The sequence below is a fragment of the Phytophthora ramorum genome (assembly GCF_020800215.1).
Source record: "Phytophthora ramorum isolate Pr-102 chromosome Unknown Phyram_PR-102_s0002, whole genome shotgun sequence".
Lineage (NCBI taxonomy): Eukaryota > Oomycota > Peronosporomycetes > Peronosporales > Peronosporaceae > Phytophthora > Phytophthora ramorum.
In genome coordinates this window covers 2,402,647-2,422,431 of record NW_027150648.1, presented here as the reverse complement: position 1 = coordinate 2,422,431, position 19,785 = coordinate 2,402,647, and the positions used below count along the sequence as shown (strand labels likewise).

At 51.2% G+C, this 19,785-nt stretch overlaps 4 protein-coding genes across 4 annotated transcripts; 2 read left to right on the top strand and 2 right to left on the bottom strand.

The window, feature by feature from the left end:
• Nucleotides 1-164: 164 nt before the first annotated feature.
• On the bottom strand, nucleotides 165-1,487 carry KRP23_2184 (uncharacterized protein; the record flags this gene model as incomplete). Its single annotated transcript, XM_067886886.1, has 4 exons — nucleotides 165-266; nucleotides 331-925; nucleotides 992-1,205; nucleotides 1,277-1,487. The coding sequence occupies 4 exons, from the start codon at nucleotides 1,485-1,487 to the stop codon at nucleotides 165-167; spliced, it is 1,122 nt and encodes a 373-aa protein (XP_067749525.1).
• Nucleotides 1,488-1,727: 240 nt separating this feature from the next.
• KRP23_2183 (putative chromatin-remodeling complex ATPase chain) lies at nucleotides 1,728-6,003 on the top strand (the record flags this gene model as incomplete). The annotated part of the gene is made up of 2 exons (XM_067886885.1): nucleotides 1,728-2,123; nucleotides 2,203-6,003. The coding sequence occupies 2 exons, from the start codon at nucleotides 1,728-1,730 to the stop codon at nucleotides 6,001-6,003; spliced, it is 4,197 nt and encodes a 1,398-aa protein (XP_067749524.1).
• Nucleotides 6,004-6,160: 157 nt separating this feature from the next.
• On the bottom strand, nucleotides 6,161-6,535 carry KRP23_2182 (uncharacterized protein; the record flags this gene model as incomplete). The annotated part of the gene is made up of 1 exon (XM_067886884.1): nucleotides 6,161-6,535. One exon carries the CDS (start codon nucleotides 6,533-6,535, stop codon nucleotides 6,161-6,163), a length of 375 nt encoding a protein of 124 aa, XP_067749523.1.
• A 1,035-nt stretch (nucleotides 6,536-7,570) lies between these two features.
• On the top strand, nucleotides 7,571-8,948 carry KRP23_2181 (uncharacterized protein; the record flags this gene model as incomplete). The annotated part of the gene is made up of 2 exons (XM_067886883.1): nucleotides 7,571-7,941; nucleotides 8,258-8,948. 2 exons carry the CDS (start codon nucleotides 7,571-7,573, stop codon nucleotides 8,946-8,948), a joined length of 1,062 nt encoding a protein of 353 aa, XP_067749522.1.
• Between the last annotated feature and the right edge of the window lie 10,837 nt (nucleotides 8,949-19,785).

Below are 19,785 nucleotides of genomic sequence, written 5' to 3'. Positions count from 1 at the left end.
AGGAAATACATGTGAGCGTACGATTACCATATAATTGACACCCGGCTGCTCTACGCAAACATGCTTGAGGCTCACGGCATCGTACTCATAAATCGTCTTCTCCGAAAGAAGTTCTTCGACACACTTTGCCAGCTAGATCCCGCACATACCCATAGAGTAGCAGTCTAAGTTGGCGTCAGGTACTCTGTGCACTTGCAGAGACCGCGATCATACTCTGCTCCAACGAGGAACTCGACGTCCGGTGTTGACGATGAAATGCGATAAATCTACGTCAAAACATAGCAAGCCATCAGTAAGGTGAGCTCACTCCATATCGCAACAGCAACGCACCTTGTGCCTCCCCCACGTGATGGAACCAGTGATCGTAGCGTTGATTCGAAAAATGAGCTCGTTTCTGCTGAAGTCTCGCCACAAAGCGATACCTTCAGAATAGCCCGGCTGAATATTAATGCCCGCGATGACATCGCTAATAGCTCCTGCTTCCGCCCCCCACGGTTTGTCAAGCTCCCACTTGCCCACAAGGGTCGAGTTATGGTAGATATCAGCGCTCCCAGACTCCAGCACGAACCCAAAGCGATTCTCGTTGATGACACTCACAAGGATTTGGTACTCAACCTTGGGTTCGAGACCCATGAGACTGTGGAGGATAGACTCCCATTCAAATTGACGATTGCACACGTTGTAGTCTGGCATGCGAGGGTAGAACATCAGCGCCAGCACAGTCATGGTGATGAGCGCGGTGAGCCACGTTATCCGCGAGGCAAAAGCGCGCCAGTTAAATTGCCGTTCATCTTGTTCATAGCGAGATCGCAGCCGTTCGAGCGACGCCTGGTCCACTTCGTTCTCGAAGAGCCTCACTTCCCCCTCCCGGATCTCTTCAAGCAACAGCGGCTGTCTCTGCGCCTGGGCGCGTTCCTCCTCCTCCCTATTGTGGCAAAATCACCAACAAATGAGCACAAGTAAACGCACTTTAAATGCACCAAATCCCAACCTCAGTGTCGTCTTTTTCTTCTTTTTGCCCTTCTCCAAAGCAGCCGCGAGCTTCGCCCGACGCGAGGGCGACTTGTTGCCTCGACAGAAGACCGAACAGATGGCCGAGAGGCCGCAGAAGCAGCAGGTCAGCGTCACCATGAGACACAGCACGGCAATGACCACCGACGGAGGCGGTCCATAGCCCACATACTGCGGATCCTGTCGCTCGCAATCTGCACACCAAGAGAGAGCATTAACCCTCAGAATCACGAGAGCATTGCATCTTTCAACAGAGCGCGTGAACCTTCGAGGTGGTGGCACGTGCTCATGCCCACAATGCAGCCTTTGCCCACGACGTGGCACTGGAAGTCACTTTCGCAGAAGTGGCACGTGTAGCTCGCGTTCAGACACGAGTCGCAGTCCTTGTGCGACGCACACGTGTCCCACTGGACGTCCTCCGCGCCCTGGAAGGCCGCCACCGGCGCCTCATTCGTCTGCATTGCCACCGTCTCCATCGTTTTCTTCGTCTGGCTGGGGCTTCAACCTGATGGCTCCCTCCCCGTCCAAAGTGATCACATAGTGTCCGCCACATATATTAGAAACTGTCATTTCAATACACATAACATCTTATGGCTACCACATACATTCGCAGCTATCATTCTAGTACACCCCAATTCAGCGCGTGGAAGCCGCGTCAGAAGCCAAAAGGCGGAGATAGAGCCTTGTTGCTTGCGTCCCCCCAGAGCGTAGACAAGATGGCTGCGCGCGAGCCCAAGGAGAGTCGTGCCGACTGGGTGGCGGTGGAGGCGCAGTTCCAGAACGGCGAGAGCAGCGCCTCCCAGCCCGCCAAGGCTAGGAGCGCCTACCAGTTTTTCCAGAAAAGTGCCATGGACGTCGTGAAGCGCGACGTGGCGGCCAGGGCGGCGGAGACGGGCGAGCCCATGGAGCTGGGCAGCATTTCCAAGGAGATGAGTGCACGCTGGGCACAGCTCTCAGCTGGAGAGCGCGAGGAGTTCGTGGAGCTCGCGGTCGCCGACAAGAAGCGCTACGACGACGAGTGCCGTGCCAGGGACGAGGAGGTGGAGCGGGAGCGCGCGCGCAAGCGAGAAGAGATGTACGGCACCGTGGAGGGCAAGCGAGAACGCAAGAAGGTGCGTAGAGGAGGATATTCAGAGCTTTTCGGGATTTTTGGACATTATTGACGCTTTTGTGTGTATGTTTTGAACGCAGACTCACGTGCTGGAAGAAGAGACGCGACTTGAACGCCAGCCTCGTGAACTCACGCAGAAGCAGATGGAAGCCAAGAAGATGAGGCAGGAGATCCGGCAGCAGGAGATCGACGAGCGAGACGAACTGAAGGCGGAGGAGAGGCGCCAGAAGGAAGCACTCGCCAAGAAGAAATCGGAGATTGCGTCGGCCAGACTCAAGTACCTGCTCTCGCAGAGCGACATGTTTGCTCACTTCAGTGGCCAGGTGAAGAACAAGAAGGGCACGAAGGGAGCGGTGTTGGATGCTGATGCTGATGCAGAAACGGAGGATGGCAAAGGCAAGGAGAAGGGCAAGAAGCGTTCTACTAAGGACGAGGACGACGAGATGATGCACGACTCGTCGCACCATGTGGGCGTTCGGCTGACGACGCAACCGTCCGTGATCAAGTTCGGTACGATGCGTGCGTACCAACTAGAGGGACTCAGCTGGATGGTCAACCTTGCACACCAAGGTATCAACGGTATTCTGGCCGATGAAATGGGGCTCGGAAAAACACTCCAGACGATTTCAGTGCTGGGCTACTTTTACGAGTTTGAGAACATTTCTGGCCCGCACATTGTCCTGGTGCCCAAGTCTACACTGAGTAACTGGCTGGCCGAGTTCCAGCGCTGGTGTCCATCTCTGCGTGCCGTGAAATTCCACGGTAACAAAGAGGAGCGCCTGCGATGTGTTCAGGAGGTGTTGTGCCCCGGTTTGCCCGACGAGAAGCGCAAGTTTGACGTGTGTGTGACTACTTTCGAAATGTGTCTGAAGGAGAAGACAGCGCTATGCAAGTTTGCGTGGAGATTCCTCATTATTGATGAGGCGCATCGCATCAAGAACGAGAGCTCCCAATTCTCTACGGTCGTCCGTATGCTTGACACGGAGCACCGACTGCTGCTAACGGGCACACCTCTTCAGAACAACCTGCACGAGCTGTGGGCATTGCTCAACTTCCTGCTGCCCGATGTGTTCGCATCGTCTCAGGAGTTTGACGATTGGTTCAATCTTGATGTGGATGATGATGAAGCGAAGAAGCAGATGATTAGCCAACTGCACAAGATTCTGCGACCATTCATGCTTCGTCGTCTTAAGGCGGATGTAGAGAAGAGCCTTCCGCCGAAGAAGGAAACGCTGCTGTTTGTGGGCATGTCCGAAATGCAAAAGGCACTGTACAAGTCGCTGTTGCTCCGCGATATGAACACAATTATGGGCGGCTCAGGTGGTGTGTCCAAGAGTGCGCTACAGAACATTGTGATGCAGTTACGAAAGTGCTGCGGCCACCCGTATCTTTTCGAAGGCCAGGAGGACCGGTCTCTAGATCCTTTGGGAGAGCACGTGGTGGAAAACTGTGGTAAAATGGTGCTGATGGACAAGCTGCTGAAGAAGCTCAAGCAGCGTGGTTCTCGTGTGCTCATTTTTACGCAGATGACGCGAGTCTTGGATATTATGGAGGATTTCTGCCGCATGCGCCAGTATAACTACTGCCGTATCGATGGTCAGACTTCGTATGAAGATCGCGAAAGCTCTATCGATGAGTACAACAGACCAAACTCGTCCAAGTTCCTGTTTCTGCTGTCCACCCGCGCTGGTGGCCTAGGTATTAACCTGTACACGGCAGACGTTGTGATTCTGTACGATTCGGACTGGAACCCGCAAGCCGACTTGCAAGCTCAAGATCGTGCGCATCGTATCGGTCAGAAGAAGGAGGTGAATGTGTACCGTTTTGTCACGGCGGATTCGGTTGAGGAAAAAATTATTGAGCGCGCACAGCAAAAGCTGAAACTGGACGCTATGGTTGTGCAGCAAGGTCGCCTGCAAGAGAAACAGGCGAAACTTACCAAGAATGATATGCTGGAGATGATTCGCTTTGGTGCTGATCAAGTGTTCCGCACGACGGACTCGACCATCACTGACGAAGATATCGATGCTATTCTCGCGAAGGGTGAGCAGCGCACGGAAGAAATGAAGCAAAAGATGCAAGTGCACGATAAGGGTGACATGCTCGACTTTAAGCTTGATGGTGGAGGTTGTCAGAACCACGATGGCATCGACTACTCCAACGAAAAAGAACGTCAAGAGGAATTGAAGCGTCTTGCTGATGCAGAACTAGCTCGCCAGATGGCGGAAGGTATGGGCAAGCGCGAGCGGCGTACTGTTCTTCGTCATAGTCACGTATCGTCCGAGGGCAAACACAGGGCAAAGCAAAAGCAGCTACCCAAGGCCTTGCGCTTACCGCGCATGGATGAATGGCAGTTTTACAACCGCAAGCGACTCATTGAACTGCACGAGATCGAGTGTGCAAACTATGAGCTAGCCAAGGCTGAAATGGAGAAGCCGCCGCTCCCGCCGCATGCGCAGTACCTCACTGATGAAGAACTTCAAGAGAAGGAGGAATTGGTGTCCGAGGCCTATAGCAATTGGAATAAGCCCCAGTTTTTCCTTTTCATTAAGCTTCTTGCGCGCTACGGTCGTGGTAACATTGAGGCTGTGGCTCGCGAGATGATGAAACCATTGGACGAGGTCGAACAATACTCGAAGATATTCCTTGCCCGTGGCCAGGACGAGCTGAGTGATTGGCATAAAATCATGAAGTCCATCGAGAAGGGCGAGTCGAAGCTGCTTGAAATCGAGCGTTTGACTGAGGAGACGGCGCGTAAGGTGAGGCGCTATGCAAACCCGTGGGAGGACATGCCAATCAATTACCAGGGCAAGGGAGGCAAGGTTTTCACCGAAGAGGAGGACCGTGTTCTGTTGTGCTTGGTGAACCAGTTCGGTTATGGAGCGTGGGACCGCATCAAGCAGGAAATCTGTAGCATGGAGATGTTCGCTTTCGATTATTACCTTCGCTCGCGCACCGCGACTGAAATCGGTCGTCGGTGCGACTCCCTCATGCGCATTTGCGAGAAAGATAACGCGGACCTGGAGATTCGTGAGAAGAAGGAGCACGACGTTCGCCATGTTCTACAGGAGCAGCGCGCGAAACTTGACCGTCAGTTAACTGCGGCCCGAGCCAATGTGAAGCAGCATCAGGATCGTGTGGATGAGCTCATCATGAAAGAGGCTAAGCGCATGCAGATGCAGCGTGAAGCCAAGCGTGCAAAGAAGCGCAAACAGCGCGACCAGAATGAGGATATGGTGGACCAGCGCACGGAAGCGCTAGTGTCTTTCTTGTTGCGGGCAACGAGTATGGATGCGGCTAAGGTCGCTCTCGACTTCTGTGCGAAGATCCGACAAGAGGCGAACGAGGACCTCCAGCCATCATATGTGCTGAAGAAGATTCGTCAGGTGGCAGAGCTGGACGAAAGCGCCACTAAGGGCGCGCTGGCATGGACGATTAAGGAAGAGTTTGCGAACGTCGAGAAGCTCAGCCTGAAGAAGGAGAGCAAGGTGCTCAAGCAGGAGCACATGACTGACGTCAGCGACGCAGCGGCCATGAAATCCGAGACGGACAAAAGCCGCCTGCCCAGATCACCTTGGTCGCCGACGGCCATGAAGCACCAGCAGCAAAAGATTAAAAGGGAGAAGAAGGTCAAGAGGGAGGGCACCAGCTCAGCGCTGAGTGGTGTGCGCAAGCCTCGCAGTGCGTACGTGCTGTTTAGCGTCGCCAGTCGAGTTGAGGTGAAGCAGTCGCTAGGCGAAAACCCGCAGATGGTCGATGTCATGCGCAGGCTGTCGCAGATCTGGAAGGACATGGGCCCTGAAGATAGGGCGCCGTGGATGGAGGCGGCCAAGCAGGATCAGCTGCGCTACGAGAGCGAGATGAACGAGACTGCAGCGTAAGGGGACGGTTTCCCTGGCAAGAAGTACATACATACTCCCATATGCAGCTATATACATTTGTTTTCGCACATTCGAGTGCACTTCAGTGTTCGTGTTTATTGATTTGAAGGTTATGGTGAAGTGGAAAGAGCTAGATTGGCCGTTGGCGGTCTTTGCGTTACTTGTCGTGCTCAGTCCGGAGCTTGCGGATACCGTTGAAAATGGAGGCGCCATTGTTGTCCGTCTCGGCGAAGGTTTGGGCTGAGTCGAGGAGGCTTTGGAGGGCAGCATTGAGCTCGTTGTTTGCCGCGGCGTTGGCATTGGCGAGGTCACGGACTTGGCCAATGGCTTGCTGGGCCTGGCCGCCGAGAGAGTCGCCGAATGGGACGAGTGCGTCGCGGACGGAATTGGCGAGGGATGCCGTGACAGCAGCGCTGCTCACGAGGCCAGAGCCGATCTGGGCGATCAGGTCCCCGGCATTTTGAGCGGCGGAAGCGTCGAGTAGCCCGGCGACAAAGGGGACGAGGATGGCGAGCTTGACATATGCCTGCATCGCGGTGAAGGTGCGGGATTGGTATTGGAGAGCAAGCACAGGAATGGAGGTAGATCCCGCTTTCGATTCGAAAGTTTCGAATGCAGGTCGTGTACCTAAAATCCCAAAGTTGCAGATGTTGAAGCTATTTGCCGCAAGGTGGTGTTCGAGTGGATACAATTGAAATCAAGTGGTGTCGTACGATGGAGCTAGCAATACAGGAATTGAGTCGCTCCGCCCGCCAGAATCATGCTAAAGTAGCTCTCGAGCTTAGTTTCTGGAGCTACAGTGAACCCCGTTTATCAGATGAGCGGTCTGGCGGTGTGAGTCACACCACGGGGGCCTTCGTCACGAGCCCCCACAGCACCAGCCCAGACAACGCCCGAGTGAGATACATCCAAGCAGAGATACGCTCTGTTCTCTGATGAACGCTGAACAGCAACTCGCATCAGTTATTGTCTACTCGTACCACTCGTTCAGCACTTTGTCGGCTTGGTCATGAATCCAAAAAGCTATAACCAAGATAAAGTCCTCAATATTGCAGTGAACAACAGCTTCGTGCGACGAAGGTTGGGTAGCTTAGACCGTGCGCGTTGAACATGTCGTGATAAATCTAGCTTATTGCTCATAGCGTTTGTCCAAAAAATGCAGTTAGTGTTTGTTTCTCTAAATGCAGGCAGTAAATTTGGCAGTAACTCGATAGTACTACGGATCTATGGAGCAAATTACTAGTTACTACAGTAACAGTAGATTCAGAATCGGCCAAACTACTGGATAAGGTAGTAGTGGTAACAGTACTATATTACTACCTCTGGTTGAAAATGATGGAAACAATGAGACAAAAGTTATCATTGTGAGCTCTCTGAGCGTTGTAAACGCTATCTGATTGGATATTAATCTGTGTCTTAATCTCAGCTATTGGTTGATACTTTGATTGGCCCTGAAAACCAATCCGTTGAAACTTTACAGCCTCTTGTGTGCAGTGGCTCCGACCCTCTCATTATACGACTTCCCGCCCAGGCCATACCAAGCACATCCAGCACCTGCTACTTCGCCATGCCCAACCTAACCGACGTGCAACGTCGATGCATAGTCGACGAGCTTCTGAAGCGAAGCATCTGTGGCGACCTCCCCCACGGAGCGAAAGCTGCTGTCGCCCGCGACTTCGAGCGCTCGCGGTCTACTGTGTCCAAGATCTGGGCGCGCTATCGCCTCAGTATTGAGGCGGGAGTCACGGAGGGCGAATGGCGAAGCCGCATCCGCGACAGCTCCGGCAGGAAGAAAAAATCGCGAGCTCAAGCTGTGGAGCTGCTGCAAGCTGTTCCGGTAGAAGACCGCTCGGTTGAGCGGCGCGCTGCCTCATTGGCGGGCGTGTCGCGGCACCTCATCCGTGCACTGGTGGCTGAGGATGAACTGGCAAGGTTACGGTCCGTATTCGTCCTACTCTAACGGAGGAGAACCGGCTTGCTCGTGTCGAGCATGTTCTCAGTTTTATTGACGATTCGACCCTATTTTTCGAACCCATGGACAATATCGTCCATGTGGACGAAAAATGGTTCTACGAGGACAAGGACAAACGCAGCTACCTCTTGTTTGCAGGAGAGGAACCTCCTCATCGGTCCCGCAAGAGCAAGCGCTTCATCCCCAAGACGATGTTCTTGGCAGCGGTAGCGAGGCCACGGTAAGACCTTCTATATTTAATATTATTTCGAATATGATATCCCTAAAATTTGATATTGGCAGGTACGACTCTCATCGCAAGTGCCAATGGGACGGAAAGCTTGGTCTGTGGCCGCTGACAGAAGAGTACGTGGCCCAGCGCCGCAGCCGTAACCGAATTAAAGGCGCGGTTTGTACACGAAACATTGACGTGGTAAATAGAGATGTTTACAAGGACTATCTGCTGCGGTGTGTCATCCCTGCCATCAAGGAGCAGTGGCCTCGTGGGCAGCGCCGCCACCCCATCATGATTCAGCAAGACAATGCCAAGCCGCACGTGTCTCCCCTCGACCCAGACATTGTGGCGGCGGGGATGGAAGGCGAGTGGTGTATTAGGCTGCTGTTTCAGCCCCCCAACTCGCCCGACCTCAATGTCTTGGACTTGGGGTTATTCAATGCTATTCAGAGCATCCAGAACCGTGTGCCGATCCATGGAATCGACAACCTCATCACTGCTGTTCAAAATGCATACACCAACATGGATACGGACGCGCTGGACAACATATTTCTGACGTTGCAGGGCTGCATGTTATGCATTCTACAGGAAAGTGGTGGAAATCGCTATGCACTGCCGCACATTGGCAAGGAAGCACTACGAAGAAAAAGCATACTGCCTAGAGTGTTGAAGTGCGACCATCATCTGTATGACAGTGCTAAGGCATGTCTAGTCGAAGCTGGTCGCCCAAGTCTGATCTTTTTTGATCCTGCTGAGTAGATAATACCTGTTAAAAATGATCGTATCAGTTTTGCAATGCCAATGCTCACCTACTGGACCTATAGCCTGTCATACGTCATTGTTTCCATCATTTTCAACCAGAGGTAGTATAAGTTGTTACTAGTGTCGAGAGTTACTAAGAAGCCCTGCTGACCGACTTTCAAAACGCCTATGTTGCAGAATATGCAGTTTACTAGTTTTCAATTGGGCACCACGTTTCTGAACAGCCATGCCTGTACCTGGTCTCAATCTGGTCAAACCTGGCGAGTGCTAACTTGCGAAACCTGAGGACGATGCGGGTCCCAAAGAGACATGGAATTTTTTATTGCGATGAAGAAATAGCATAAACTAACACTTTGGCAATTCATTTGTCTCGTCGCGGCACACATGTTCAGTTCGTTAACAGACAGAGAGCACCTTATGAAGAACACGGCGTTTGCTTTGTGCACTCAGTGTCGTGCATCGATATATTGCGTGCCCATCTAACTCAAATAACGTAAAGCGTCACATGGAGAAACACCACGCTGGACTCGTTAATAAATATGAGGAGGCTGTCAAAAAGAAAAATCAAACCGAGGCGAAGCGTTCTCTGGGCCACGCATTTAATTCCTGCGACGAACCAAAGCAGAAGCGAGTAAAAGTGGTTGTGGGTGTGGAGATACAGGCTCACGTCAACGAGCTGTTAGCGAAAGGGTAGCGTGTAGCTTGCGTCCAATCGAGCTAGTAGAAGATGAAGGCTTCAGGGCCTCCATCAAATACTTGGTTGACGATATCGGAGGGTTTGACATCAAGATTCTATCCAGGGTTGAAGTGCATATGACTATTACGAGCTTAGCGCTTAACCTCCGTGTGAAGCTGAAGGCGCTGCTACTACGAGATTGCTGGTACTATCCTCTGACGACCGATATCTGGACAGATCGTGCGCAGCACAGCTATATGGCGTTATCTGTGCATTATATGAGCGCTGCCTTTCAGTATTACAGCTGGGTGTTGGAAGTCCAACCTTTTCCTGGCAAGCATTCTAGTAAAGCTATTGCAAAAGCTATTGAAGACATAATGTCGGAGTGGGGGTTGGATTCTGATCGCTGTACGAAAATCCTTCGCGATGGAGGGTCAAATGGAGTTGCTGCATGCAATTCGTTGAATGTATCTCATTCGTCCTGTGCCTTGCACTTTGTTTACACTTAGTCATATTGGAGTTTTAGTCAAGAAAAAAAAACGATGAAGAAATTTTCAGTGAGAACGACAGTAGCACCGATTACAGCAGAAGTATATGATGAAGACGTTCAAGTCTCGTGAGGTATCGAGTACAGATGATGATCCAGTGCAAGCACGTAGTTCAATAGGCCTCAGCCTTAACCTGGGTTCAGACCAGCGACAGCAGCAACTTCAACAATTATCGAGACAGTAGTGAACCCAGGTAGCAGAGAGTATGGGTATGAACCTGAGTAGTGGGTGAGCGAGCGAGCTCATTCTGGAATCTAACGAAAAGGAATAAAGTCGACTCCTGCTCTGGCCAAGCAGACGTGAGCTAACGTGTTTGGTGGCCTCGAGTAGTTTCTCGGGCACCTTAATAACAATCTTCCGAGTGCTTTCAAGACGTGATCTCGGTCACCTCGACACACAAAACCAAGACTTCCTTTGCCTAAGTGCAACCAACTCCAATCTTCCGGCTCACTACCAGTGAGTTGGAAGATTGCGACACGTTCCCCCCAGTACAGTTTGTGGCGACCCGGAACTGGATTCTGAAGCAGAGAGAGAAGTAGTCAAGGAACTATGCGCTCAAGCTGGTGTGAATGTGGCACATATTTGAATGGGGTTACTAAAGCTGGAACCGCATCGGTCCATGCTGGTGCGCTTGCGAAAACACATGAAGCCGTACAAACATTCAGAAAACGGGCGATTTATTTTCACCGATCATCAAAGGGAACTGATTGGTTGACGAGGTATCAAGAATTATTTTGCGGCAATCACTAGCACAGCCAACCTCGTCTCCTCTCAAACTATTTGTGGATTGCCCAACACGATGGGATAGCTGCTGTCTGCCATCTTGCAGTCGAAAAAGGCGACACTGCAATTTGTTTTCGAGATAGAACCTCATTATCTAGTGGAGATTTTAGTGATATCAAAACAAAATTAACCCCTTGAACGCGAGCGTCTGGACCGTACATGTTACCACAAAATCCGTAACGTGTACGGTCCACGTTAAGGATTTTTGACTGAAAGTTTGAATTGAAGTATACGAAGTCAAGTCAACAAGGAGTAGGTGGTTTAACCTCACCCTCTCACGATGTATCCACCGTTGAACATTAACCGAATGGCCGGACATAGACATTCGTGTTAGAATCGGGTCAAAGGAGTGTGCTACACATCAAATATCTGCCGCCACTCATATTTCTCTCTCACTTTCAGAACCGCCGGCTCAAGCACGATGGCGGGAACTGCGCAAGCTTGGCTGGTCTTCCAGCAAACCGATCGGGCTCTCAAACGACTACATGTACCTGAAGCCAGGCAAGGGGAAGAAGGGGGGCATTTGCGGGCAGGACTACTTCGTCGGTGAGGAGGCGCTCATGCAGTATCTCGACCGAATGGACTTGGGCAAGTATTACAAGCTTTGCATTGGTGATGCAGCGCTTGAATCATACTATCGTTGTGATTTTACTGCAGCTAAGCTTGCCGAGTGACAAGACACTGTGGTGGTGCCAAAGAGCGGCAGCAAGCCGACGAGGATTGATGTGGCGCATGCTGGAGCACTTTTAGACGGTACGATGCTATCTTCGTGTATGGTACCAGAGAGGGTGGAATCTAATCTTGTATTGGTCTGATATCCTGTATAGGTCCTCACAAGGAACCTTCCTGTGAGTTGGAGGCAACTGGACCGGGCACGGCACCACCTACCCGTACAAGTGTGACCATTGTTCAAGGTGTATCCCCGCACGACCCATCACACAACGTTGAAGATCTAAGCGAGGATGGGACTCCCAAACATGACAGCGCAAGTGGTACGAACTGGAGTGGATGGTTTGTTTCTTTGGATTGGTACTGATACGGCAATTATACGCTATGCAGTCTTGTCATCTACCCAGACGCGACAAAACCTGAACACTGATTTCGTAAGCACGGACTGTGCGTCAGCTGACGAAGACTGTCACCGCGCTAGTGACGTCGGAGCGACGCTTGATGAAGAAACGAAAGAAGCGGTAGCAGATCCCGGTACGTCAACCTTGTATGTACATGATAACAGCGTTTGCTAACTTGTATGTCCTCACATTATGCTGTTGTTTGTAGAATTCGATGGGGCGGGTTGCGCCGTACTAGACTCAGATGGTGAGGATGACGAAGGAGCTGCCTGGAGAGCGAGGAGCTTACTGGAGCAAAAGAGTCTTGACGAGGATGCACCCCCCTTGCCTGAACTGCTTTTTGAAGACACGCTGATCAAAGCTGTGGGTGACGTTGGTCAGATATTGGGCGGCACAGTATCACGCGCCTTGCTGAACGAGATGGCACGAACCAAGTGGGCGCCACTTGTCAAGCAGCTTCCGTATGACTACCTGATGGAGCCCTACGAGCCACGACCTCCAGACTCGATGAAAAAAGACTATCCTAGGCTGTACGACGGTGAATATGGACCAACAGCAAAGGCCTTGACAGCTGCGTTTATACCATTAGGCGCTTTCTTTTACTTCATGCATGGGATAATATAGCTGAAAAGAGCAACGACTACTTCACGAAGAAGATGGACGAAAGGGTGAAAGGGCAGTACAACAAGCAAGTGGCGCGTGAGAAGAAGCATCCCAATTGCAAGCGGAAAGAGCGAGGGCAGATCAAGACCGAGCTCGAGAAGACTCCAGACATCTCTGCGCGGGAGTTGTGCCTATTCGTGGGGCTGTTGGTAGCTCGCACGATCGCTCCGAACAAGGAGAAACTCGAGCATCACTGGAAGACAGTCGATGAGGGGGGGGTATACCGCGGGGGTGCTTTGGGCAGTTCATGACCCGAGACAGGTTCATGCATTTCTCACGAAACCTACACTTCAGCAGCAACTCCGACGAGCGCGCTCAGAAGACAGTGCATGGAAACTACGGCCTGTCATCGATTCACTACAGTTGCGGTTCCAGAGTGGCTACACACCGCCACTTACAATGGTATTTGACGAAGCCATGCTACCATCACAGTCGAGCTTCAACCGCATGCGTGTCTTTATGAAAGACAAGCCCCACAGATGGGGGACCAAGCTCTTCATGTTGTGCTGCTCGACTTCGGCATACTGTATCCGGTAAGTTAGTGCTCCTATCGGAGCACTATATCTTTTTTGGACTCTAAGTTGTCTTATCATGTACCAGACATTCTAACATTTTGTTAAACGTGTATCTTACAGATTCGAGGTGTAGTGCGGATAGCAAGAGCAACCACTTGTTGGAGAAGTATTGACAGACTACAGCTCCGGACCTGCGGCGGTAGTTCGCAATCTGTGTTTGGGCCCAGTGGACCGGGACAGGAGCAATGCGCGTCATAGTTACTGACCGCTTTTATACCTCGATGCCGCTGACAATGCAGCTGCTAACAATGGGGTTTACTCGATCGGAACTGTGCAGACGGATGGTCTTGGATTACCAGAGTCTATCATCGGTAAGAAGGAAAGAGGAAGAAGAAAGCAGCCCCAAGAACATCGAGCGAGGAACGTTCGAGGTGACGGAGCACACACAGGTGCCGGTATTTCGCGCGCTACGCTGGTGGGACAACAAATCTGTGTATATGCTCGCATCGGGGGGCAGCGTTAAGCTTGATCGGGTTGTACGTCGAGACAAGCTGTCCGGCTTGCAAGCAGAAGTTTCATGACCCAGGGTGCTGAAGGACTACCAGACGCTTATGGGTGGCGTTAACGTGCATGACCAGCTCCGTTTACAAAGGCAAGTACTCCTATCCGGTATGTACAACTTACCAACCATACTAATCGTGTATGGACGTGTTTTGACAGATAATATCTGCAACTCGCTATCAAATACAAGAAGTACTACAAGTCACTGTTTCTCGGCTTGGTTGATCTTGCCATCGTCAACGCCTACATCGTACACAACGCTCGCCGAGCTGCTGATGAGTTGCGCAAGCTCAGTCACGTCAAATCTCTCAAGCAACTGCACCTGGAGCTCTGTCAGCTGCGTGAAGAAGACTGGGAGGGGCTTTCAGTACCGTATCGCAAGTGTCATATCCAGCAGCCAAATTCACGGATATTTGCCTGCATGATTATCCTGTCATATATGATAAAACCATTTTACAACGGATTTGAGGAATAGTCAGACATACGATGGTCATAGAATGGGACATATATTCCGAACAAAAGGTCAACTTGAAGTAAATCCGATGGCACCACTGAATTCAGGAGGGGGGTTTACCTCGAGAACTCTCCCAGTGCGCAAAAGGATTCCAACAAAGTCCTACAAGATATTGCTCGAGCCATGCGCATGTGTGCGCCCGTGTGGGTAGAGAAGCATCAAATGCTAGACAAGGTTGATATCAAACTAAACGTCAGCGTATTCAATGCTGTTAACAACACGGTCAACGTTCGTCGTGATGGTAGATTTGGGCAGGTACTCGAAGAACACTGGTGTCTGGTCAGCATTGTAGACCACGTCCACGCCTAGCTCGACCATCTTCTGCTAGACCTGGGCGTTGAAGGCATCGAGGGCGGCATCGGCATCGTCCTGTTTAATCTGTCCTTGCCGATTCTTTGCGCGGAAAGCCAGGTGATGCCTTCGCAGGAATCCAGTCGCCCAGCCACGTGACGCCGCGAAGACGTTCCTTGGAATATAGCGATAGACAGAGCCTTTCGGTGCAGCATCACGCTTGAGACAGGCAGCCCCAGAACACGGTACGTGTTAATCCACTGCACCATGTGCACCTCCGCATTACGAGGCAGCGTTGTAGCCATTCCGCGTAGACGAACCTTGCGTAGCTGGGAAGTTGCCGTCGTCTTGCAGAGTTCTTCGAGCTTGTCCTTGTTCTTGCGCCATAGGTACACATTCGTACGCTTGGTCTGCCGCTGCGATCCGGTAAGCCCCTGGTAGAACTCGCTCATGGTTGCTTCCATGGTGTGGGTCTCGAAATATCGACCAACATCGAGCCTGAACTGGTGAGTCGGCACAGACCGCTTGTACGCGCGAGGGCGACGCCCGCCGTTTTCAGTATGCTTGTGTCTTCCCTTGCCCATTGCGTAGTGAGATCGAGATAACAGAGTTCGAACGTGCTTGCATTTCCGTCCAACTAAAGTTTCCGGTTTGCTGTCCTGTCGGATATGACATTTGTTTTCACGTATGACATTTGCTCTATTCTTATTGGCTACTTTGACGTGTCGGATACAACAAGTTGCTGGATATGACACTTGCGATACGGTACAGAGGACGGAGTCGCTACGCCGTCTAAAGCTCGCGCAAGTCAAAATACGTCTCGACACATACCTCTTCAGAATGACGAATGGCGGCCTGGAAACAATCAAGCCGGCAGAAGCGGCGCATACGCGCGTGCAAGGTGTGCTCGCTGCTGAAAGGCACCGACGACGCGCGTGGGGGAGACTCTTCTATCTACTGCAGCGACTGTAAACGTACGACGTCATCCAAGAAGCCGATGGCCTGACGAGTGTTTCTGTGTGACAAGGTTCGGCACAGACACAATGGCGCAGCAATGTCGTGCTTCGAGATTTGGCACAAGGCGTGGAGGAATGGAATGCTCCTGCCCACGAGGGCGCGGAAGCGCAATATCCGCGCGCACATGCCTGCGTGGTCAGAAGAGGAGGGGAATCAGGAGGACAATGAATCTGGCGAGGAGTCAACGGCAGGTGCCTTGAACCGCGCGCACACGGCCGAGACCGCGGGGTAAGCAGTTGCTGTGTCTTCAGCTGTATTGATTTCAGTATAGGTAACTTTAGCAATCGCATTGATGAACGACATCTGTCTTTGAGGGGCATAGCTTTGGCCATTGTTTGCCTGACTTTGCAATTCTTATTCGATTCTTTAGCGCTGTGTTGTGCTGACTTTGATCCAAATGATACACTTTCCAGTATAACGCGTCGATTTTCCTCTTGATACATGGAGATACACGATTAGCGTGGGAACTCTTATCTAGGATTAGGTTTCGGTCGCGTCTATCCAACATACAAGATATCCAAAATACTTCATATTTGTATTGTAACCCTTTTCCCAGACATACACGTTTGTACGACCGATGGGGGCGCTGAAATGGCCTCGCGCTCAGGGGGTTAAAGCGTCCGTTTTTTTTTCAAGAATGGCTTACTATTCGCTGTTTACACTTGCTACTCACTTCATTTACTACCGTTTCGGAAGTTTTGGGTGGTCAAATCTATCCAACAATCACGCTGGCACTGCCATTGCTCCTTCGCTCTAGATTCTGCAATGCTCAGCTTTTCGATATGGAGCAAGCCCAAGCTGGAAATGACCAGTTCGTACAAGATACTACACCTTTTCAACTACAAAATGGCAAAAAGCAAATTCAATGTGTCATAAGGTAAAATCAATTTGACAACAGATAATAAAAGTGATATTATGCAGGAAACGGATATGAAAGGATAATTCCAGTTGCAGTGATTTTAAGGCGCAAGCAGCTCGCGCCAAAACCGATGACCACCGTTAACGCCATTGATGGCACGTTCGGTGCGCGCGGATCTTAAGGTCATTTTGCAATTTCCAACGCACACGGAACACATTTTCTCCCCACGCACCCTCCGCCCCTCCACCATGTTGTACGACGAAACTACAATCCAACGCGTTCTTCGTGCCGCACGGGCCGGCAAAGACTAGCGCGACATCGCGTCCAAGAACGGCATTAATTTGCGCACGGCGTACCGCTGGATAGCCACCGCGCGCACGACTGAATCGTGAGATGCCTCGCCGAGGAAGTTGCGCGGCGGAAAGAGAAATTCGAAGGTGACCGATGCCCACGTCGACTACTTGCTTGGTCTCCTGGACGAGAACTGCTCCCTCACACTTGATGAGATGGTTGATGCTTTTGAAGCGCAGTTTGCTCTTAAGTGTCTCGCCAAACGGTTAAACACCACACCGACGGCCGCATGTACACGATGAAGCAAACGCATCGAGACAACTACTACCGCAACCTCCCCAAAAACAAAATTCTCCGCCGCGACTACGTCGTCAATCTCCTCGCCTACAAAGCGGAAGGTAAGAAGATTTTCTATGTCGATGAAACTAACTTTAATTTGTGGTGCACTCGGCGCCGCGGCCGTAGCTTGAAGGGCAAGCGAGCTGTCGACAAGAACAGTGCACGTTGCACACCGTTAAGTTTCATGCTTCAGCTATTCAGGAGAAGGACATGCCAGTAGGCGAAAAAGCATGATATAAAATGCTACGTCAGTCACCAATCTATTTTATCTCTTTTCGATGTGAGATTGAACGCATTGGACCAAGAACTGTTTTGGGTTACTCTTTTGGATCCACGTTACACGAAAACACCGCATTTTACAGCCGATAAGCGCACCCAAACACTGTTATGTCTCGAGAACAAAACGAAACTCCTAATCCACACGTCGGATGCCAGTAGATCATCGTTGTCGACCCCTGAGGAACCACCAGCGCAACAAATATCTGGAATTGGAACCCCACAAGATGCCATACTCGCACTCCAAGATTCATTGGATGGGCCCTGTGAGACTTTCGATACTTCACGTCGTTAACCACCTGTTACAATCACAGCAATGGCTGGTAAAATCAAAAAGGCAGGTGATGCAGGCCATGATTATAATCATGCAATATCCCATGATTTCATCCAAGATTAATCATGGATGAAAATATAGTATTTAGGACGATCGCCATATGGAGAAGGTTCGAGAAGATTCGTCGAGGACGAGAAAGATACAAACTTGGGGTTGTAATTCGTCCATGATTATACCATGATAAATCGTGTATGAATGATGGGTTGGACTACAAGACAAGTATAGTGTGTGAGTTTGTACGCAACGTTGACAAGAACGCATGAACATGGAGTCTGGCGGAACCCCATGCGAGTAAGGACGCATGAGTTGCTTAGAGGTCATGAGGAACGTCATTTTCAACAACATCGTAGCAATGTCTTCAAAGAAAGATGAAACTCAAAGCAGAATCGATCATCGGAAGTATTAGTAGCTATCCTGCATTTAAAACTTGCCGCTTTACTTCGCAACTTGGGTTGGAGGGAGATTCTCGTCATCGTGGTCGTTGCCCCCGGCCAGAGGTGCATGCGTCTTCTCTTCTTCCGCGTCGTGATGCACCACATCTTCCTTCGGAAGGAGTCGCCCGCTGAGCAAATAATAGAAAAGCTCGAAGCGGCGTCTCGGCAGCACCGCCAAGCTCATATCTAGGGGCGGCCCTTTGGCCACATGCCGAATGAACATCCAGCACACATACACCCCGCAGCTGAAGGCGTCGAACTGGATGGGGTTGTTCTGCGCGATGATATCGTACTCTTGGAGACCTGCAATCTTCAGCTGCGTCGCGATCGCCATCGCCGACTTAAGGTAGGGAGCTTGATTGAGGGGATCATAGTAGAAAATGCGCCTGGCATCGACGCTCACCACCACGCAGCACCAGTGGGCGTTCTGGAAGTTCAGAGGAAGTAACACGGCCTCCACCCCACTCTCCTCCACTTGCTGGATCACCCGGTCACGGATTGTCCGGTCAACAGATCTTCCACTCGAACTTCTGGTCCGGTTCTTTGCTGGCACTGCTGCTTGGAACCCGGCAAATCTGCAAGATGGAAAATCGGCTGCCAGGCGCAAACACAGAGCCCTTATCGCCGCGTCCGTGAGCCATGTCGGAGGTGTAGCGCGGTACAGCAGGGAGAATGCAAAGTCAGCAGTGTTGGGGAGCCCCTCGATCAACTTGTGTGGGTACGATTCCAGAATTTCTGCTGCTACCTTGTTTCCAATGTCGTGATACTCTGCGGGGAGGGCCGGAATACCTTGCACGGTGAGCCACTTGTGCATATCAAGCCCTAGCTGCACGTCCTTCCGCAAATTCTGAATTCGCACGAACGTTTCAATCTGTGCCCGCGTGTAATTACCGACGTCCTTGATAACTACAGTTCCACTTGACCAGCACTGGATCCTTTTCTAGCGCCAGCAGCAGCTTCTTGGGAGGCGTCTACTGAAATTGCGCTGTTTTCAGAGTTTCCTACAGGCAGAACCTTCATACACACAGCGAGGAGCTTGTCCGGAAGCACGTAAAAAGGATCCTTGACTGTAACCGGGTTCTTCATGACCTTATAATTCGGTTTCTTGCTCTCCGCTTCGGCGTACTTGACAAGAACACCTGATAAGCGGCGCTGTGTGTTCATCAGGGATGGCTGTTCATCTTCTAGAGAATCCAGTAGATCGTTCAATGTTACTTCGCCAGCCGCTTTTCTTCCTCGTTGTGCAGCATCATACCACTTCCTGTCGGCCCTCACGCCAGCTGCCGTGAATTTCCTGTGTTTGCGCGGCGCTCCGACCTTCATCGTTTTAGGGTTAAGGAGGATTTTGGGCCCTGTACCCGCGGCCACCCGATGATCCTGCGCACCCTGGAGACGCTCATTCTCTTCGTAATCGTCTTTATCATCTGGTAAATCATCACTGTCGCTAGAATTGAGCCCAAACTCCAATTTCACGTCTTCATCCGTGGCTCCCTGCGTCCCACCCGCTCTCGTCTTGCTTCCCCTCGTTATCACCGCACGAGAAACACCGGACATTTTCCGCTGCCGGACGTTTCTCCACTGATTCAGCACAAACTCCATTATATCCTCGAATTCATCTTCATCATCAATGTCAGCCAGTTCACTGCAAATCAAATGAGTCGCT